This window comes from Carya illinoinensis, chromosome 9, assembly GCF_018687715.1.
Source record: "Carya illinoinensis cultivar Pawnee chromosome 9, C.illinoinensisPawnee_v1, whole genome shotgun sequence".
In the NCBI taxonomy this organism is placed as follows: domain Eukaryota; kingdom Viridiplantae; phylum Streptophyta; class Magnoliopsida; order Fagales; family Juglandaceae; genus Carya; species Carya illinoinensis.
This window is the reverse complement of record NC_056760.1, coordinates 9,990,082-10,011,655: the sequence shown is the minus strand read 5'-3', so window position 1 is coordinate 10,011,655 and position 21,574 is coordinate 9,990,082. Positions and strand designations below refer to the sequence as shown.

The 21,574-nt window shown below is 39.5% G+C and overlaps 3 protein-coding genes across 5 annotated transcripts; 1 reads left to right on the top strand and 2 right to left on the bottom strand.

The window, feature by feature from the left end:
• Positions 1-76: 76 nt before the first annotated feature.
• LOC122275091 (probable serine/threonine-protein kinase PBL23) lies at positions 77-2,675 on the top strand. 2 transcript variants are annotated; one of them, XM_043084039.1, is made up of 5 exons: positions 77-642; positions 891-1,072; positions 1,184-1,373; positions 1,482-1,861; positions 2,165-2,675. In XM_043084039.1, exons 1-5 carry the CDS (start codon positions 480-482, stop codon positions 2,414-2,416), a joined length of 1,167 nt encoding a protein of 388 aa, XP_042939973.1. In that variant the 5' UTR covers positions 77-479; the 3' UTR covers positions 2,417-2,675. The 2 variants fall into 2 exon arrangements, with proteins under 2 accessions (XP_042939973.1, XP_042939972.1); XM_043084038.1 differs by having other exon boundaries at positions 87-642; positions 1,470-1,861.
• Positions 2,676-3,220: 545 nt separating this feature from the next.
• LOC122276778 lies at positions 3,221-3,550 on the bottom strand. Its single transcript, XM_043086684.1, has one exon. It carries the CDS (start codon positions 3,548-3,550, stop codon positions 3,221-3,223), a length of 330 nt encoding a protein of 109 aa, XP_042942618.1.
• Positions 3,551-5,054: 1,504 nt separating this feature from the next.
• LOC122275811 (phospholipase A I-like) lies at positions 5,055-21,349 on the bottom strand. Of its 2 annotated transcripts, none has more exons than XM_043085080.1 (18): positions 20,435-21,344; positions 17,455-17,602; positions 17,262-17,340; positions 16,980-17,133; positions 16,670-16,879; positions 16,330-16,575; positions 16,077-16,239; positions 15,649-15,909; positions 15,357-15,478; positions 9,767-9,928; positions 9,429-9,621; positions 9,148-9,284; positions 8,564-8,702; positions 7,686-7,892; positions 7,113-7,584; positions 6,802-7,018; positions 6,420-6,509; positions 5,055-5,798 (listed from the first exon to the last, which is right to left on the bottom strand). In XM_043085080.1, the coding sequence occupies exons 1-18, from the start codon at positions 20,975-20,977 to the stop codon at positions 5,355-5,357; spliced, it is 3,987 nt and encodes a 1,328-aa protein (XP_042941014.1). In that variant the 5' UTR covers positions 20,978-21,344; the 3' UTR covers positions 5,055-5,354. The 2 variants fall into 2 exon arrangements, with proteins under 2 accessions (XP_042941014.1, XP_042941015.1); XM_043085081.1 differs by having other exon boundaries at positions 5,632-5,798; positions 6,395-6,509; positions 20,435-21,349.
• Positions 21,350-21,574: the final 225 nt, after the last annotated feature.

The following is a 21,574-nucleotide window of genomic DNA, read 5'->3' as shown; positions in this document are numbered from 1 at the left end:
TTTACAGAAAACTTACGTCAATGTAAGACTGGAGGAACGAGGTGAAGTCGATTTCGGGCCAGGCCGGGGTTTGAGTCAGGAGCTGAGCCTAGCCCGAGAATTGAATATTGATGTCGGGCCAGAGATCGCTGAAATGAGCATGGGCTCTCAGCTCTCTTGGTAACTGAAGAAACAAAAAAAAAGAAAAAGAAAAAAAGAAAAGAAAAGATAGTGATAGTTGGTTACTCTACCAAAACAGCCTAACCACTTAAGTCTAAATTAAGCAGAACTTAAGCGAGTGGATTGGCTCTGGTAACCAAACTGTTATATTGTCTCCCGACAAAACCTCAAAAGACATGTTCCTTTTCCCCCATTAATGTCTTCGGTTTCTCCAAATGCCATAACAGCAAGTATAATATCCGGAGTCATGTTGTCTCTTTTAGTTGTGTACGTGCATGTATCAGTTGGGGTTTGAAAACGAAGTCAGTTCCTGAGGAGTTATGAAGGAGTTTGCAGATCAAAAGGGTTTGCAGGAGATGAACTGCGTGTCGTGCTGCAGATCGCATCGACCCGAAGTTTCTTGGAAAAAGAGAAACAATCGATATGATGCTAACGGCCGGCACACATTTGCCTCCGTTGTTGCCAACTTCTCTATGAAATCAGGTATTGTCCAAGACTTTTAGTACTAACTTTTTACATTAATATTACGTACATATATACGTCATTGCATTTTAAATGATTATTCAATTTTTCTCTGCATTAAACTAATAATTAAATACATGGTACGTACTTTCATTAGATCTTGCAGTTGCTTCGAATTGTTTCGGCTGAATTATTGATTTGAATCGTACTGCTTAAGAATCCTATTCAGATAAGATTACACTTGCATTCCCATTTTTATCTACTCGCAGGAAGCAGCAAGTATAGGAGTCTGGCTGAAGAGATACTAAACGTCGGACATGCAAAGATTTCTGCACGGATTTTCACGTTTTATGAATTGGCTGCTTCAACTGACAACTTCAATCCCGGTAGTCTTTTGGGCGAAGGTGGATTTGGGAGGGTGTACAAAGGATACATAGAGAGCATTGATAAGGTCTCCGATCTTTCTCTCTCTCTCTCTGACATACACTCCCGTCCTTGTGCATGCAAGCGCATCCTCCCAAAATTACATCTGCAATTTCATGCTTTGATTTATTGTGTTCAGGTTGTGGCTGTCAAGCAACTTGACAGGAAAGGATTGCAAGGAACTAGAGAATTCTTTGCGGAGGTTCTTATGTTAAGTCTGGCTCGTCACCCAAATCTTGTTAACTTGGTTGGCTATTGTGCAGATGGCGATCAAAGAATGTTGGTTTATGAATTCATGGCCAATGGGTCTTTGGATAATCACCTTCTAGGTATTCCCAAGCATGGCTTTAATTCATTTAATTGAATCAGGGGGCTTCATGACCAATCTTGTGGAACAATACCAATTAATTGATCTAATTCCACAGATTTATCTCCAGATGAAGAGCCTTTAGATTGGTACACCAGGATGAGAATCGCTGAAGGAGCAGCTAAAGGACTAGAATACTTGCATGACTTTGCCAAACCACCGGTGATTTATCGCGACTTTAAAGCATCTAACATACTATTAGATGAGGAATTCAAGCCAAAGCTCTCTGATTTCGGACTTGCTAAGATAGGTCCAACAGGAGGCAAGGACCATGTATCTACAAGGGTGATGGGGACATATGGTTACTGCGCACCTGAGTATGCTTCAACAGGTCAACTGACTACAAAGTCTGATGTTTATAGTTTTGGAGTTGTGTTTCTGGAATTAATCACAGGTAGAAGATCTATTGATACTGCAAGACACACTGAGGAGCAGAACCTTGTGACTTGGGTACGTTCATAAGCAGAATTTGAATCCACAAAACTTTTTGGTACTACTTATCTACTTGTGTAGACAACTAACATCTTTCCTCGCTGGCTGGTTAGAATTAAATTCTTTCCCATTGAAACTGAAGGAAAAAATTCCTCCCAATCGATAACTGTGTAGTATTCATCTGCTAGACCTTTTTCTTCTCTCTTTTTTTCCCCCGAATGACAAATAGGATGTTAAGTTCCTTGCAGTTTGTTAGATTTTTGAGGTACGCAGTTTTTTGTTGAATAACAACTCAATAAAATCTTAATTTTCATCTTGCAGGCACAGCCACTTTTTAGTGACAGAAAAAAGTATATATTAATGGCCGACCCACTGCTAAGAGGAAGGTACCCGGTAAAGGGCCTCTATCAAGCTCTAGCAGTTGCTGCAATGTGTCTACAAAAGGAAGCTGACACCCGACCTTTGATTGGTGATGTTGTAACCGCTCTTGAGTATCTATCCAAGCCGAGGAATGATGAGAAATGTGCTAGGGATTCATTAAAACAAAACAGAACTAAAATAAGCCTCTACTAGGATGCGGACACCTGACCTTTGATGGGTGATATTGTAACCGCTCTTGAGAATCTAACAAAGCCTATAAATGATGGGAGAAGTTGCTACGAATTCAGCAAAATAAAATGGAACTGCAATAGACCTCTACTTCTGTTTGTCTTTTCTTTTTTTCTTTTCTGGTACATGAAAACATTGTACGAATCAAATAAGTTATAATAGTTTCAGTCCTAGTACAGATCAAGTGAAAATTCATTCCTGCATGGGATGAGAGGTTCACAGACTTAACAGCTTTTTGCTATAGCTCACAATCTCTCTGAACGCCATATCAATAGAATCAAGCAATCTAGATTTGATTCAATTCTTTTTCATTGTGTTGGAAAATTGTGCTGATCCTTGGCGGGAAATTCAGACACAGTAACATTGTGGGCAATTAAAGCTTTTGAGTCATTGCAAGCTTTCATCCATATAGGAATTACCAGGATAGTTGTTGATTTCGCACACCACAATCTCCAAGAGAAAACAAGAAACTCCAGCATTTGGTACCATACCACTCCAAGAAAGCACAATCTTTGAAGATTATTATCAGATTTAGCCATCAGCCTTGGAGCATCAGAAACAGCATGATGTTCAAAAGGCTGCTTAATGGATCCTTACGCTCACTCTGACACCATCATTCAAAAAGATTGCACCTAACATAAGTGGAACTGATGAGAGTGATATAATCCTAGAAGGTCTGGATTAAAAACATAGGAAAAAAGAAAAGAAACGATAAACATAGACAAAAAGCATTGTTTAGCCATAGAACAAAAGCTTAGGAAGCATCATCTAGACATGCAAGTCATTCTTGAGGATTTTGTAATTGTAACCGGGGATTCTGTTCAGCCGATTGCTTTCTGCAACTTCAACAACCGAGCACATCCTTGGCAGGATTGCATTAGTGCCTCTCCGCTTCTTCCTTCTCCATGTCATAATCAAGAACCAGAAACTTGGCCTGGAATGGCCACTGGTGGAAGCCACGTTCACAATCTGCCCTTGAGGCTTTCGGGAGCTTCCATATCGATCTATCTCGAGGTTTCTGAAATATTCAATTTCCTTTCTAACAAGTGATCCTACAGTGCCTCGTGTGCCTATTGCAACTGGAGCAATTGCAGCCATTTTCTCAGGGAATTGAGTGGTAGTGGTGGGGCCTTGATATTGCATGCTGTAAGGTTTATAGACTATAGAGGCTTGTGGATGAAGAAAGTTGGGTCCTGGGTCTTTATCAGATTGGGAATTGCTTTGAATTTTGTTGGGGGCTGGAGCATCTCTACTTTAGCCACTCAAACATGCACTCATTCAAATGCTTTTATGTCAAAGTGGACAGCATGAAATCTTGCATAATTGAAGTTCTATATAGGGACATTTTCATCATAGCCACCTTGTGTTTGCAATGAAAGCATGACTTTTTCCCGGGTAAATTCTTTAACCCTTTTGACTACTTTAGGCTGCATACTTTTGTTAATGATCGATCTTTCTTTTTCTTTTCTTTTTATCTTTTTTTTTAGGTACGGACGCGGCAAGTTTTCTGAATTTTTATTAGGAAAATGCTAAACTCCTCCGATTTTCTAAAGTTTTCTGAATTTTCTAAACTTTTTTTGGTGCCGATGCAATTTTTTTTTTTTTTACTTCGTGATTAAAGAAAAATTTTTTTATTGATATTGTAAATTTTTAAAAAAATTATATTTAAAAGTGTTAAAAAAAAATACATATTAAAAACATAATAAAAATATATATTAAAATGAACTAACGGTAGATCCGGAGCGGTGGCTGTAAAGTCTCCCTTTTTATTAATGTCTGCCAAAGCCCAAAGCTATGTATGGACAAAATAGAAATACCTCGTGCTTTTAATTTTTCGGTCATCATCTTTGTTAGGTTAAACGTCTTGCCCTTTCCATTTCGCTATCTTGCCCGAGTGCTTTTTAGGTATGGGGTCATTCTCTTGCTGAATATCTCTATTTCATTCTTTTGCTTTTTGATTATTTAGTATCAAAATGTATGGAAAGAGCATCTTTTTTTTTTTTTTCTTTTTTTTTTCTTTAATATGGAAAGTGGACTGTGTGGTTGTTTGAGTAAAGACCACTTTTCTTCCACGTTACGTGGGTGCTCCTCATACTGGCAATTGATCGAACTCATTCAGTGCAGTGAAGCGACATAAATGATTTAAGATTTTCTTTGCTTTAAAAATAGAATAATTTTCTTCTTAGTTGATAGAGTTGAATAGTATTGAAAAAGTATTTTGCTGAATGGTTTATTCATCCACTTATTGATAATGCTTAAGCATCTCAATTTAAGAATGTTTACACACCCCACTTTGGGTAGGCCAGATTGCATCTTTAAGGTCAATTTCAATGGGACCATCTAAGACAAAGGAAACCATTGGGTATATTATTTTTTATCATCATCAGGTCAACTACTCTCATTCTCTGATATTAACAGCTTCTATTTCAAATAGCAAATGTACGAGGAACTGCACTTGAGAATATTTCATCATTGGATAATTCATAATTACAAACCTGTAAAAACTACTTTTATTTGGGAGAATATGAGTGAATTATTACTATTGTAGCCATTTCTTTCCTTGTAAAATCAAATCACATTGCAACACTCGAATAATGACAACTAAAGACAAAAAGATCAAAGGCTCTCTCATAAAATTGAGTCAAAGAAAGAACAGCGCTTGGGGAAATTCAAAGTTCAAACCCATGTCTGTACCATTCAAAATGTAGACAGCTATATTCGTGTTCATGAAATCAGTTACAAACAACAATTTTTATAAGCCAGCCTCAAAATTGGATGTTCTCTCTTATTTTCTTATATACCTCTAAAATATGCTCCCCTAAGCCGGTTTTCATTTTTGCTTGATTTATTTTTTGTTGACTACGAGTTTGATTTTTATGCATGGTGTTTATTTAACAACCAGCTATATACTGGGGAGATGGCAAGAATACCTTAACCTTCGATGTGTGGCCAGAGCATGTTGCAGAGCAACATCTACGCTCTTACCATCCCGGAACAATGAGTCATATAATTCACAGACAAACCGCGACAATTCATCCTCATCTTCATCCCAAAAAGCTGTCAAACGGTCCACGCTTTTCTCAGGGTCGCTATCTTCCCAATCACTCACTGGACTGGCAGGTTCAACTTCTTCATCTTCTGCCTCTTCCTCTCCAATCTCAAACTTCCCATTTTCAAAAGTATCGAACTCCCCTGATCCATGAAAGTTTGTCAGCTGCATTTCAGGGGGTTCAGCTGAAGAACATAAAACAGCTTTGGCACCAGAGTCAAGAAAGGCCTTGATCAGCGTTGGGTTTAGCCCATATGTCCCCGTGCAAATTATGATCCTATCCCTCCAAGCTCCAACCTACAATTATTCCAGAAAAGGCATCGGTAGCTACATCAACAAAAAGATAATATTAATGCAACATTGGCACTGCTACATTAAAAGAGTACAAGCTCCAACAACTAGCCAACTCAGCCTTAAAGGAGCTATGCTTTGTCTGGGCAGAAGGGAGTGCCCAGAAAGATTATAATCAACATACAGGGAAAAGAATAAACTTATTATCTTTTTTATGACAAGGAATCCCAGAAACTGTGCAAACACAACATATCTTTTACCCAGTTAAACCCCATACCCATGTAACGCATCCCCATCGCACAGATCGGGAAAATCATCGGCTTTTCAATGATGATAAGCGACCCCTGGAAATTGTTTGCACTCAAAGGTTTGAACCTTAGACCTAGAGGGGCATAGCCAAGACCAAGGCCCTTACCAAATTTTTTTAGCCCTTTCCACTTGGAGACAACTCCTAGGGGTTAAAAGAATAAATTAATTCTTAAAATCAACATCTTTGTATTGCATATTGGTGCTTGCCAAGAAGTACATGATGCTTCAATCAATAGAAGAACGGTACCTTTGAAAGCTCAACAAGATTTTGAAGAAAAGGGCAAAGTATTTACATGTGAGTGAAAGCCAAGAACATACCATCCAACGAACATCATCAGGAGTTAAGTGCATAGAAGGGACTGTTCTACGAAACATATATGCCCCAATTTCTTGGTCATCTTCCATGACCTTCAAAAAATATCAAACAACGATTAGACCAAGTTCAGTAATTTGATAACTTCCTACTAGCAATAAAAGAAAGGGAAGTGCTACAACCGCAATGAGATCCCACAAAAGCAAATCCAAAAACTGATATGGCTTCATATGATACGTTAGATCTACTTTATAATAAAAATAGTTTTATAATATAATGTACCACATTAAACCACATTACTTTGTGGGTTTACTTTATGCGGAATCTCTTTGTGGCTAAAGCATTTCTCTAAAAGAAAATATTAGAAAAACACTAAAGGGCACATACTTGGGTTTGGCATCCTACATAACGGTGGACGATGCCTCCAATTTGGAAGTATGGTCTTAATGCAACCAAATCAGAAACAGTTGAAATATTGCTAAGAAGTGATGTCTCCTGTTTGCTACGTCTCCGCATCACAGAAAACAAGCTCAATTTAACACTTTGCAAAAATTTATCTGCTAGCTCTCCAGGTTCAGCAACCACAAATACATCGTTCTGCCAACTAAAGCAACAAGTAGCCAGTAGGTTAGGAATAATAGACAGATGCAAAATCAACTTGCACAAAATTGAAACCGAAGTAACAGGGGCACATTTACCTTAATATAGAGCCAATAGAATCATTTTGAAGGGACAAATGTATTATGCCCACTTGCGGCGAGTTCTGTAATTTCTTGTGCAGTGATTGTACAGGTAAAGAAAGCTGTCTAGGCCCTGGAGGAGACTTTGGCGGCGATGCAGCTGCCTTTCCAGATTGGCCATCTAAGCTTAAAGGTGGGACCATATCAATTCGGCCAACCCTCTGAGGGCCAAAATCAGGACTGTATAGAAGTGGGCTCGATGGGAAGCTTCCAGTGAACAGCGGTGATGTAAAAGGTGTTGGGAATGTTGTTGCTGGCACTGTGTTCACAAACCCTGAAATCCCTTGGATGAGGGACAGCCGTATTCCAGTACGGGAACAAAACGACTCTAGTGCTCGTGCATGGTGCACAGTTCTTCTTGAATCTGGACTGTGTGAAGCTTCGACAAGGAGTACATTACGCCTCCAACCCAGAGAAGGTCCATTCACATCTAGCACAGCAGAAGACCGGAAGAACTTTAAGTTCTAGAGAAAAAGTTCCTAAAAAGATCAGTTTCAACTGACCCAACTACAAAAATAGTATCGCCAGTACCTACACTTGACCCCTTTGCCTTGGGGTAATGCTGAACTCTCAAACTCTCTGACCACCTCTCATCATTTTGGTAAGGAAGAAGTAGTCTCTCACAGACATTCTTGAAGGCCTGGGAATTAGTTTGGATGTATTCCTCAACTGCAGCTTCCAACTTCAGCCAGACAGCTGGATCAGTCTCATCCAGTTCCATATCACAGCGTTCATCAACTGCAATGGTAGACCAAGTCCAATAATGATTTGAGAATCAGAAATTTCAGTAAAAGGCTATTCAAGGATAGTAATAAAACAAATAAGAAAATCTTTTACATCCATGAACAGGCTGCATAACGGTGGCCATGAGTATTTGACAGCTCGAGCTCAGCTCAGCCAAAATTAAGGGAGCTCAAGCTCAGCTCCAACTGGAATCAAAGCCATAAAATTCTAGATCATGTTGGCTCAGCATACACTAACTAGAATCACTAGCTTCTATGGCTCCTCTCATTAAACAAGTTAGAATGCTCAAAAAGGATCACAGTGAATCCGAAAGTCAATTCTCAGCTGCTGAGCTCTAATATTCTATAAAGTCTGAGAATTCAGATGATATAAAAGACAGCACCAACATGAGTTTTTTCTTGTTGTCTTTTCATGCAAATTCAAATTCAATGGATTAATCAATCAGCAATACCATGGCAGCATAGTGAGCTTGCCAAAACAAACCCTGAAGCACAAGTGGTAAATAATTATCATTTCATGGAGGCTCACAAACCAACTCAGATATGGCTCAAGCTTGGTTTATTCAATAATGGCCAAGTGAACTGAGGCTTCCAGGCAAGTTTATCCCATTTACAAACCCACCCCTTTCTTTGAAATTATACAGAATCCCAACATAAGCAATGTACCAGGATTAAACCGAAAATACTGTATTTCAGGAAGCATAGGCAGCAATGCGCTTAGAGCTTCCTCTACCCGATCTACAGAGCATGCACTCTCAATCAACACTTGTCCAGTATCCAGATAACGCCAACCACCTTTCCGCACCTGCAACAGCCGGGATATATGAATTAATAAGATAAAGCAAGTCTCACAGAAGGCTAGCGACAATAATAAATATTTAAAGATCAGAATAAACTAGTATCAACAATTTTTTTGTTACAGTACTCTGAAAACAAAAATATTTTAAAAAGCATAGTACTTCTGAGATGGCATAATTGTATAACGGTCCTCACCTGGAAAGGTTTCTCTTGTATCTTTTCCTTTTTCTTTTGTTTTTTATTTAAAAAATCAGGAGTGTTAAGAGTTCAAGCACTTTCATTTGGCAATGACCATGATGTTCGGGTGTTTTATATGTGCTAGGTGCAGATGAAAATGAAGCTTCAATAAGAATGGAGTTCTAATATAACAAATTTTCTCTAGCCCTTATTTTTTTTAAAGCATAAAAAATAAAAATAAAAAATAAAAAAATGAAGAAAAAGTGAGCAGTTACCTTTGTGGGGACAGAACCACACCCAATGGAAACTAAGCAGTCAATTCTTGTGTCAGGCCAAAGAAGTTGTGCTTCTCTTATGGCAAAAATAGTAGGATTGTTTGCCACTATTGCACCATCTTGCCAGCGTAGTACATCTACAGAAATTAGCAGGAAAAAATGATACAATCAAAAGAAAATTGACAATAAAAGTGAAAATTTCCAATGCACTAGTCATGAAAGGAATGGTGGCAAAATAGCCAAATGATGAGTAAAGTAAAACAATTAAAAAGAAAGAATACCATCTGAGAAATCATCAAGATAATATGGAGCAGCAGAAGATGCTCTTATAGCTTGCCATACTTCATGCTTACAACTTCCAATAAAAGCACTGCGCTTATAGCCAACTTGAGCATCCATAGCAGGCATCACTTGCATAGAAGTTCCTGAACTTTCAGAGATTGCGATAGGCACCTCTAGTGTTCCAGCCGGGTACTGCAATTTAGGATGGAAAAAATAGATGATTCAGAGAGATTACCAAAAACAAGGCCACCTAGAGATGCAACATAATTCCCAGCTACCGCCAATATTAAAGTAATAGTTGATCCAAATGGAATAAAACGGGGACTCTTAAGTATACCTGATAATTACGAAAAATGAAAGGCTGAGCTGGTGCAACATTCACTAAGGTAGCTACAACAAAAACTTTGGGAATGTTTTTCACTGCAGACTCTATTAGAAGGTCTCCATCATCATCAGCACACATTTCCTGTAACAACCTCTGGAACTGATCTGCACTGTGCTGCAAGATAAAGTTTTATGGTGTCTTTTTCAAAGGTCTAAGGGGTAATATAAACACTTAACATAAAAAAAGCATAAATTTTAAAATATAATAAGTGGAACTGTTTCAAATAATGAATTTGATTCATCTAATAAAATTATAAAATCTGGAGAATCAATGTGATTCACTAAAGAAAAAATAATCAGAGTTGTAACACTGCAAATTATTTAGAGAGTCAGCAACTTAAAGAACTTTTTTTTTTTTTTTTTCTTTAAAGTCTATTCTCTTACACCTTCCCACCCCAAAAGAGAGAAAAACCCAGTCAAAGCATTCTGAAAGATACTAAGCATGTTTGCCTAACAAAAATCTTGAGAATTTTGAGATTTGTTTTGTTTCTGTGTTTGTAAAGTAATGAGGCGCATTGAAACAGGTTTGGAATAACTGTTTTGTGAAACGTGTGTTTTTTGAAGTTTGTGAAAGTTGTGGGGCCCACTAAAAGTAGAAAATTTATGCTTTTTTTTTCCTTTTTTGGTTTTTTGTTGAAGTGTTTTGATTATTTTGGGTTTTTGTTATTCACTAGTTTTTCTCTCTTAAACTTTTTCTCTCCATACATGTGCGAAAAAGTTGTTTTTTTGTTTCGCCGTTGAGGATGGTGGTGGTTAGTTTAACTGCTGTGTCTATGTCGACAGTGGTTTAGATGGGCCTCGAAATAGAGCTTGTTATTGAATCAAAACTTTTTGCAGTCGTGAGAGAAGGGGGACTGATACATATCATTGAGAGAGGTAGGAGGTTCAAGCAGTAGCTTTTATTGGGGCTGGGCACTGCACAATGGCTTGAAAGAACTATGGAGGATTGTGCGAAAGATGAAAGGAATGACTTTTATACGTCAATAAGGGAGGGTTACCAGAGTGTCATAGCTCAGCGATGTTCGAATAACCACGGTAGATTCTTGGAAGTGGCAGTTTACGGTGATGGGGGGGGCCATCAAAACTTTATTCTTATTCCTGAAGAGGAAGGGGGTAGGGGGTAGAGAAGAATGAAGGAGGTGCTGTTGGAGGTTACCCAGACGAACAAAAACCAAGTGGGGTCTGTTGGTGTCAAGCAGAGGAAGCCATGGAAAGAAACAGAGGGGGGTCGGAAATTGTACAAGGAAGCTCTAGCTTCGGCAAGAGGTGGAGGAGGGACTAGTAAGGGGTACTCTAACTGTAATGTGCATCAAGACCCTCGCGGTCATTCTCGGGGGAGAGATTATGGCAGAGACGTGTACTGCATGTTGAGGGAGGTGAAAAAGCAGTTGGGGCATTTGCAAAGGGAGATGGCGAAGGCGGTGAGAAGTGTCGGGGCTTAGAAGGAAAGGGATGAAACAGTGCGTGCTGAGGGAGGAAACGGTGCGTATAAAGGGCCTTTAAAGGCTTCAAATAGTGGGCTGGGCCAACAGGCCCATGGGGTCTCAAATGGGTATAAAACGGGGAATGGGTTCTTTAAGGATCCTAACTTTTTTTTTATAAGTTCTTTAAGGATCCAAACTGCAACGGAGGTCGGGTTGGTGGCACAGGAGAAGCTGTATACGTCGTCAGAGATGGTAGAGGTTCTTCCACCACCACCGTGCGTCAGTCTACCTTCGAGGAATGGACAGAAACCGCTGATGGTTTGTTTGGGGGGGGGGGGGGGGGGGGGGAGTTGATGGTTCGGCAAGTCTCTCTGAGATGCACAGTGAAGATGAGGTGGAGGAAATTAGCAAGGAGAACCCTGTTTTGGGTGTTGAAGACTCAGTCAGTGATGATCTCTTCCTCTCAGACGAGGAGAACCCTGTAGGGGAAGTGGGTTTTGTGCTCGGGGATGAGCACTTGGAGGAACAGCTGGAGTTCAGAATACAGAACCCGATACCTTTGAACTATTTGTTTCCAGATAAGTCAAGTGTCTCAGATTGGGTGTTTAACACGGTAAAGGACATACAGGAAATTGTGGGTTTGAAGTGTGAAGGATATGAAGAGCAATTCATGACGTTACTCACTACCACTGAAGCGGGTCACCAACAATATAGGAAAAATGACTCAAAGAAACAGCATGAACGAAGTAGGTTAACCTAGTCCATGAACTCTAAAGGTAGTACTAGCAGGGACAGGTCTAAGGGCAAGGGTTTGGCCTATCCCAAATGAATCCAAAAATTGTCTCATGGAATGTCTGTGGATTAAATGAGGCCAATAAGCGTCGACAAATAAGAAACTTGCTGCGAGGGTGGAAGGCGGACATCGTTTGTTTATAGGAGACGAAGCTGAAAGTAATTACTACAAAAATTGTACAAAGCATATGGAGTTGTGTACATGTGGATTGGGTATATTTGGTAGCTGATGGGACCTCAGGAGGTGTATTGGTGATGTGGGATCAACGAGTGGTGGAGAAACGAGAGGAGTTCATTAAGCTATTCACAGTAGCAGGCTCTTTCAGGAGTGTCAGATGGTTATTTGTGGGCTTTTGCAAGCGTTTATGGTCCTAATTTAGACACTGATCGTAGATTATTGTGGGATGAACTAGTTGGAGTACACAATTGGTGGGATGTTCCTTGATGCATTGATGGAGATTTTAATGTAACAAGATTTCCCAGTGAGTGCTTTGGTAATAGAAAAATGCGACCAACAATGTCAGATTTCTCGAAATGCATTTTCAAGTTGAATTTAGAAGATTTACCAATGGCGGGGGGTACATGCATGTGGGTGAATAATCAAATGTGATCTCGATTAGATAGATTCTTAATATCCCCGAAGCGGAAAATTCACTTTCAGGAGGTTTGGCAGAAGAGATTGTCTCGGCTATATTCAGACCATTGACCTATCATGTTGGATTGTGGGGGGATTCAAAGAAGACGCTGATATTTTAAATTCGAAAACATGTGCTTGAAATCAGAAGGTTTTGTGGATAGGGTCCAACTTTGGTAGTCATTCTACCAGATTCAGGGTACTCCTAGCTTCACTTTTACGGGCAAATTGAAAGTTTTAAAACAAGATTTGAAGTTTTGGAATAGTCAGTCTTTTGGCGACATTGGGGAACACAAGGAAAGTAAGTTAAGGGAGATTCATGAGCTAGAAATGTTACAAGAGTCCAGGACTTTTTAACACATGAAGAATTAGTCTAAAAGCTAGTGCTGGTTGCAGATCTTGAAAGGATCATTCTACTAGAAGAGATTTCGTGGCGACAAAAGTCTTGAGCATTATGGTTGAAGAAATGAGACCGAAACACTAAGTTTTTCACAGCGTAGCAAACTCTTACAGGAGATCCAATAATATTGAGATGCTGAAGATTGATGGGGCTAATTGTAAGGATGAGCATGTGATTAACAATCATGTAGTTGGTTTTTTCGAACAACTACTAACTGAGCAGGAGGGTTGGTGGCCTAAGCCTAATGGTTTGCTTTTTTATTCTATTGGGCCTATAGATGGTATCCGTTTGGAGAGGCCTTTTGAGGAGGCTGAGATTTCTGATGTAGTGAGGAAAATGGTTAAGATAAGGCTTCGGGTCCTTATGGATTTTCTATGGATTTCTTTCAAACATGTTGGGATGTTTTAAAGGTTCATCTAATGAAGGCGTTCCAGGAATTTCATTCGGTTGGAAAATTTGAGAAAAGCCTAAGCGCTACTTTCTTGCTTTGATACCAAAGAAGGTTGGAGCTGCAGAGACTAAGATAGTAGATTGAAAATGAATGTCTGGATGGTAGATTGAAAGCTGGCAAGGCAGGGATTATAAGTTAGACATGGAGAAGGCGTATGACCACGTTAACTGGGATTTCCTTCTCGACCTTCTAGGAGGTGTGGCTTTGGAGAGAAATGGCGATCTTGGATCCGTTGGTGTATATCTTCGGTGAAATTCTCAGTTCTGATAAATGGAAGTCTAACAGGTTTTTTCAATAGCACACGCGGTCTAAGACAAGGAGATCCGTTGTCCCCTTTACCCTTTATTATTGTAATAGAGGTTTTGAGCAGAATGACTTCAACCCTGGTTGCCAATGGGCGGATGATTGCTTTCTCGATTAGATCCCCAAGAGGGGGTTTAATTAATATTTCTCATTTATTGTTTGCAGATGGCACTCTAATCTTTTGTGAGGCTGACCATAATCAGGTTCAATTATTGAAGGCTCTCCTACTTTGTTTTGAAGCAGCTTCGGGGTTGAAAGTGAACTTGGACAAATAAAAAATGTTGCCTATTGTAGGGATATAACACCTCAGACAGTTGGCTAATACTCTGGGGTGTAAAACTGCCTCACTCCCTATGTCATATCTTGGCCTGCCGTTAGGGGCCGCCTCGAGAGCAGCTTCTGCGTGGGATACAGTGATTGAGAAAGTAGAACATCGTTTAGCAGGCTAGAAGAGAATGTACCTGTCAAAAGGAGGTAGGATTACCCTGATAAAGAGTACATTATCTAACCTACCGACCTATTTCTTGTCCTTGTTCCCTATTCCAGCAAGCATGGCGCTCTGTATTGAGAAACTACAGCAGGATTTATTGTGGGGTGGAATAGGTGAGGAATTTAAATTCCACTTAGACAGGTGGGCAAAGGTTTATAGTCCTCTCTCTAATAGGTGAGGAATTTAAATTCCACCTAGCAAGTGTGGCGCCCCTCAAAGCAGATTTTTTTGTGTGGACCACTTCCTTAGGTAAGATCCTCACAACGGATAATTTGAGAAAACGAAAGGTGATCATTGCAAATTGGTGTTGCATGTGTAGGAATAGGAGTGAATCGGTGGACTATCTTCTACTACATTGTGACGTGGCTAGAGGGTTATGGAACGAGGTATTTAGTAGACTAGACTTGGATTGGGTTATGCCTGAGAAAGTAGTGGCGGTTTTGGCTAGTTGGACAGATCTAAGAGGCAATCAACAGATCAAAGCTGTATGGAAGATGATTCCTATATGCATCATGTGGTGTGTGGCAAGCGCGCAATGATCTGATGTTCGAGGACAAAGAGAGATCGAGGGAGGAACTTATAGCTTTTTTTTAAAAAAACTCTTTGTACTTGGGCCACAGCCGTTATTGTTAATGGCCAAGATTTCCATGATTTCCTTATATCTATGTTCCCTGCGTAGTTCGGGCATTCTTTGTACTTCACATGGCTTTGCCTATTCTTTTATTAATACACTTTTATTTCTTATCCAAAAAAAAAAATATTTTGGGTTTTTGTGAAAGTGGCAAGTTCTACTATATGATTGGATGAAAATTAGGCTAAAGAGACGAAAATTATTTTGGGGGTTTACAACATATTTGCATTGAAAGTTGAAGGTAAATGAAAAAGAAAAAAAAAATTGTTGGCAAGATTATAATTAATTTTCTTTCAAGAACTCTTACCTATGCACGCCTCCACATAAAAATAATGTCATAATGTTCATGAGAAAAAAAGGCATATTGAAAGAAAATATCAAGCAAATAAAGCACAAATGAGAGAAGAATAACACGTACTTTTGATCCATGTACAACCACTCTAAAACTCTGTGATGAACTCTTATAAAGCTGATCCAACTTTTCTCTCCAAGTCGCAGCTTCATTGTCCTTTGGCACAGAATCAGCAAAGACAAGTTTTCCTAAGATTCCATAAATTCAAAATGAAATAAACAAGTTTGCCTAAGATTCCATAAATCTAGAATGAAATAAACAAGTTCAAGATTCCATAAATTCAGAAGGAAATAAATAACTTGAAAAAAAAAAAAAAAAAAACTTTATACGTACTCCTTTCTGAATTTAGTATACTCACCAAGATTTTTGTATATTTCCTCACACTGTTCCAAGGTCATTAGCTTGATACCAAGGGCAACAGCTAGCATGCCACCAGTTGATGTTCCACAAATAAGGTCAAACATCTCATGTATCCGCTTTCCAGTTCCCTTCTCAATTTCTTTGAGGATCTGTACAGTTGCCATACCCTTCATGCCACCTCCATCCATGGAGAGTATGCGCAGTCCTTGCTTTGCCACCGGTCTCCCTTTTATCGAGCGCCGTAGATTTTCATTCTCCCCTGAACAGACACAAAATGAACACACCTATCAGGTTAAACAAACTAAAAAACAGAGATGATATAGATGCAAGAACAGGCAAAGCAAGGTACAGAGCATAGATGATATAGATGCAAGAACAGGTGAAGAATTTCCAAAGTACAGAGCATATTAGATAAAAGAAACGGACCAAGAATTGCTAATGCACGAGCTGCAGCTTTATTCACACGTGATTCAGGTGCAACTGTCAAGCGCAAGAGAAGTTCCCGCAAACTTTCAGAAGTAACCAGAATACGGCGATTCTCCAAACAGAATGCCAAATTCCCAACAGCTAACAAAGCTAACCTTTGTATCTAAAGATAAACCTCAAGTATTAGTTGACCATGAGATAGAATTCAAGCAAGTAAACCCAATCTATTATGAGAAGTAAACAGAGAGCTTGCCTCCGGGTTTTTATGGGCACATAACAATTTTAACGACTTCAATACATCCTTACTCAACATCTTCTGAGCTACAGTGCCAGATGCAAAAGCTAACTTTGCCACAACTTGCAATACAGATATTACTTCTTCCTGACCGATAGATTTCAGCACTGTTTCAATGGGTTGCATGATGTCAGCTTTTATCAACTGCATTGCAACAGAAACATCAGCAGCAAGAGATGAAAGAGCAGAGCATGCCTGTTCAACCTGTAAAGACGTAAGAATTATTAAGACAATGCCAAAAAGAGGAATATAAACAAATGAAATTTTAGTTGCAATTGCAAGAATTACCAAAACATACCACATGATGGTTGTCACTACTAATCATACTTATAAGCTGCCGCACTGCATTCTCATCTTTTCCAACAACTACACGGTTTCCTTGGTCTTGCATTATCTTTGCTAGTGCAGATGCTAGTAGAGGGTGATGACAAGAAGAAAAACGGAATATAAGAGAGAAGAAGGCACTTAGCTTATGTCTAGATGCAACAAAATAAGAACCGTTTTCCATCTGCAATTAACAAAGGAGGTAAATATGTTCAACTTGATATGTTATCTACACTTGAAAGATAAAGCCAAAAGACCTCCATTAGAGCTGTATTCATTAATACCTCTATTTGAACATGCACTGATCTTAAATTTTCATCTGCTTCAATTCTGATATTTGCAAGAGACAAATGGCGAAGTTTGTGCAATGGCAAAATCTCAGGAAGGAATTCAAGAGGATTACCAAAAAGCCTTAGAACCCGTAACTCAGCCATTGCCCTACCGTAGAAGAAAAAGTAACATAATTGAACATTAGCCCGGATAAAAGTTCTAGGCTTCTACAACTTTTCAGACCAGAAAGTAGAACAGAGTGTGAACTGAATCATGCTGATTTTATATAAAATGACCTGAAGTCAAGGAGTGGCCGAACAAGCTTGTTATGTTCCAATGATAGTTCCACTAGTTCAACGCACTGTCTTAGCTCGACTGCTCACATTCCAACAAAAAATGCACTATCTGAGGTCAATTTTTTTGTTCTAAGTGGAAATTTACATAATTAAACAAGTCAATAACAGATATACAAAATAATTTCACGCATACCAGGTACAGAAACCAGCATGTTGTAATCAACCCTAAGTGCTTTTAAACTTTTCAGCTCACCGAGCTCTGATGGCAGAAGTGTAAGTTTGTTGTTATCAAGGTATAGCTTCTCAAGATGTGGCAAGCGACTTATCTCTACCGGGAATACCTGTCAATAAATAGTTAGTAATATGCTCAACTCATTGTTTTTAGAAATATGCTCAACTCAAATAACCAAGTCCCAGGAAAACATAGAGTTTGACCTCTGTATTGAGACACATGAAGATTCAGACTTATCTCAAAATAAACAACCCAAAGTTATCTCAAAGGACAACACAACTGACATACAAAACAGAGAAGATAAAGGAACTGATGATAAGATCAAATGACTCAAATTTGTATTTCAAATGTAATCTATCTCTGTAACAAACCTTTGTAATCAAAACTCAATAAATTCAATGTACAGCTCCCAAAGATTGTCATGGGAAGCATATTCAAACTAAACTTCTTTATCAAGAGCCTCTTGAACACCGTCTCTCATGTCAACTAGTGGTTCTCTCTCTTCCTCTCCCATCAACCCGACTCACCAAATCACTCTCAAACTAAATCGAGATAATTACCTCCCCTAGAAAGCTCAGCTCCTACCACATCTTTGTGGCCCGAAGCTATTTGGCTATTTTCATAGCAGCAAACCTCAGCCACCTCAATTCCTTCCCCCCACCTCATCTTCTCCTCAGCCCACTCCTAGTCCTGCCTATGATTTGAACCAAGATCAACTCATACTCAGCACTCTCATTTCCTCTCTTGTTGAACCTCTTCTTACTCAAATATTTGGCCTGCAAACCTCTTGAGAGGTGTGACTTGCCTTAGAAAAGATGTTCTCATCAGCTTCTCATGCTAGAATCATGCACACCCTATACAAGTTAGCCACCTTAAAGAAAGGAAGTATCTCTATTCAAGACTACTTTCAAAAAGCTAAAAATCATGTTGATATTCTCTCAAGCATCAGTCATCAACTTAGTGAGTCCAAAGTCATTTCCTCTATTCTTGCTGGTCTTCCCACTGATTATGATTCTCTTATCACTTCAGTCAACACAAGATTAGAACTTATGTCCTTGGATGAACTATTTTGAAATCTGTTAACTCATGAACTGAGGCTTGAACAGCTTGCTGCTTCTCAAGATCCCAGCATACCATCTGTCAACATGTCCACTCGAGGCTCCTCTTCCACAGGTCGTGACAATTCCTCATCCTGCCGTGGCTCATTTTCTGGTAATCATCACAGAGGACAGGGGCGTGGTCACAGCTCCAACAACAACACCAACTCTCCCAGGCCCTTCTGTCAAATCTGCATGAAAGCTGGACACACAGCTACAAAATGTTGGCATTGATTTGATCAGGGATTTCAAACACCAGCTCCTTCGAATACTATACAAGCTTACACTGCTACAAATCAAACCTCCACTGATCAAGTATGGTACCCTGACATCAGCACTACAGATCGCATAACTTCCCATCTCAGCAATCTCAACTTGCATACTGATGATTACAATGGACAGGATCAGATGCTTGTTGGAAATGGCCAAGGTTTGAAAATTCATCATATTGGTTTCTCTATCTTTTACTCCTCTTCCAAATCTTTCTTTCTTCACATTGTCTTACATGTTCCTCATATTAAGAAAAACTTACTCAATATTTATCAATTCACAAAAGATTATCATGTCTACTTCGAATTTCACCCTTCATTTTTCTATGTTAAGGATCTATCCTTGGGTGCTATCCTCCTCCAAGGCAAGAGTGACAATGGTCTCTACCCATTGCACAATCTCTCCAGAATTTCCTCTCAGTCTGCTGCTTTCTTGGGTGCTAAAGTTCCAATCACTCATGGCACTCACGGCTGGGTCATCCATCCATGCATATTGTCAACCAGATTATCAATAATCATGCTTTAGCTGTGTCCAATAAAAGTTGCAGCAATGTTTTTCATACTTGTCAACTTGGAAAAAGTCATCGTTTACCATTTTATTTATCTCCTTCCATATCTAGAGGTCCTTTAGATTTATTACTTATTTATGTATAGGGTCCTTCCCCAACCCTTTTTATCAATGGTAATCGATATTATCTATGTTTTGTCGATGATTTTTCCAAGTATAATTGGTTATTTCCCATGGCTTCCAAATCTGACATCCACTCCTTATTTCTTAAATTTAAGGCCAATGTTGAAAATATCTTTGGCCGTCCTATCAAGCCATTACAATCTGATTGGGGAGGAGAATTTCGAAACCCTTTTCTTCTATCTCATGGCATTATTCACCGCATCACTTGATCACATATTCATCAACAAAATGGCTCCCTTGAAAGAAAGCATTGCCACCTTGTTGAAACCGGACTCCCTCTCCTTGCAAATGGCTCTGTTCCACAATCTCATTGAGATGATGCCTTCCTTGCTAACTAAACTTCTTTACTCTGCAACATTTGCGAGCTTTAGTTTGAACATATACTTCTCTAAAAGATGAGTCAGTGTTTTATTCAGCTACAATTACCAGCAGCACATTTAATTATTGATATTAGTTAGAATGGCAACATTGCTCAATAACTGTAGGGCAAGACAAGATCTAGCACCTGCAAAAAAATAGGAACTTGGAAGAACTATAGAATCCCATTCTCTACTTGAGACCACATATTGCCTCTTGCACGACGGCCATATGCCAATTGACTAAAAGAGGGAAATAATAGATTCTGTTATTGTGTCATCTTAAAAAACTCCGCCTTCCACGCATTTCAAAGTATATCAAAGAAAACTGCCTAGAAAAAAATATAATACATTTCACAAAGTGTGTTGGTTTCGCTTTGCTCACGTAGCCCAAAAAATGAAAAGATATTGAATCATAACAAGTACAATCAATGATGAGAGACATAAAAAGAAGAACGAAGATCCATCATCCCACTTATGAAAAAGCAGTATTCTAGACAATTCCAGAGGAAAAAAATAAAGGCTCACCGACAAGCTACAGCCGCACAGACTGAGCACAGTGACGCTCTTCCAATGCTCGCCGCAGGAGACACTGTCGGCCACCCCCGGAGTCTGCGGGGCGAGATTCGACCTTAGCAAGCGCGTCAATACCCCGGTCCCATCGCTCTGCTGGCCCGACCCGGCCGACTTGGTCATCGTCACGACCCGCAGAGGCTCTCTCCGCTTCAACACCCTCATCTCCAAGCATACATTTTCCGCCGCCTCCGTCTCCGCCTCCTGGGGCCTCAGCTCCACCTCCACCATGTCCTGCGGCATCGGCAGCGCCACCATGAGCTGCGACTGGAGCCTCAAAACCACTTGATCCTCGTCGTCCCCGGCAGACCAATCCAATTCGATCCGAAAGCCCAACTCCTGGTCCTGAGATACGATCGACGCCAGAGACGACGAAGAAGAGCTCGACGAAGATGCCGAAGACGTACGGCCAGACGTCTCCCCGGGCTCTTCATTACCGTAATTCAGCCTGAGGTGGAAGATCTCAGAGGATCGCTTCCAGCCCAATCCCCAAGACATTGTGAACTGGATCGGAAATTAGGGTTCCAAGGCGATCTGATCGGACGGTCGCGAACGGAGATGAAGTGGCATTTCGGATATACTAGCATAAGATCAAGATGATCAATTCTATTATTGAAACAAAAAATGGGATCCAAGATTACGAGTAATGAATGGGTATTAGGGTTAGGGATTAGAGAGGAAATGGATGAGGTTAATGGCGGGAGAGAGAAGCCAGTGCTGAAGTTTACAGAGAGAAGAAACGGAAAACGAAAACAAACTTGCAGGTCTTTCCGTCGTTTTGGGCTGCAGGGAGGGCGTCGTACTTGTTGCGCTCGTTATTAATTCAGACGGATTTTATCTTATCTGTGGAATACAAAAGAAAATCAGAATTTTTTAAAAGCTTTTCTTTCTGAATTTCAATCCAAATGTAAAGAAAGACTGATTGATTAAATTTTGCAAAAAGAATGAAATTAAATTAGAGAAATTTAGAACATAAAAATAAAAACATTTTAAACGATGAGATATTATTTTCAAGAGGACTGATATATTTACTATTATTTTTACAATTATTTTCTTATTGACATCGGTGCCTAGAAATTTCTCAACTAATATGGA

What these genes read in the sequence shown, in the direction of transcription:
- LOC122275091 (XM_043084038.1), top strand. Translation starts at nt 480, where the DNA reads ATGAAGGAGTTTGCAGATCAAAAGGGTTTGCAGGAGATGAACTGCGTG. An exon ending in ACATAGAGAGCATTGATAAG is followed by an intron (nt 1,073 to 1,183) that starts GTCTCCGATCTT and finishes TATTGTGTTCAG; the next exon opens with GTTGTGGCTGTCAAGCAACT. An exon ending in TTTGGATAATCACCTTCTAG is followed by an intron (nt 1,374 to 1,469) that starts GTATTCCCAAGC and finishes CTAATTCCACAG; the next exon opens with ATTTATCTCCAGATGAAGAG.
- LOC122276778 (XM_043086684.1), bottom strand. Translation starts at nt 3,550, where the DNA reads ATGGCTGCAATTGCTCCAGTTGCAATAGGCACACGAGGCACTGTAGGA.
- LOC122275811 (XM_043085080.1), bottom strand. Translation starts at nt 20,977, where the DNA reads ATGTCTTGGGGATTGGGCTGGAAGCGATCCTCTGAGATCTTCCACCTC. An exon ending in TGTGCGGCTGTAGCTTGTCG is followed by an intron (nt 17,603 to 20,434) that starts GTGAGCCTTTAT and finishes ATTTATTGACAG; the next exon opens with GTATTCCCGGTAGAGATAAG. An exon ending in CATGCTGGTTTCTGTACCTG is followed by an intron (nt 17,341 to 17,454) that starts GTATGCGTGAAA and finishes GAATGTGAGCAG; the next exon opens with TCGAGCTAAGACAGTGCGTT.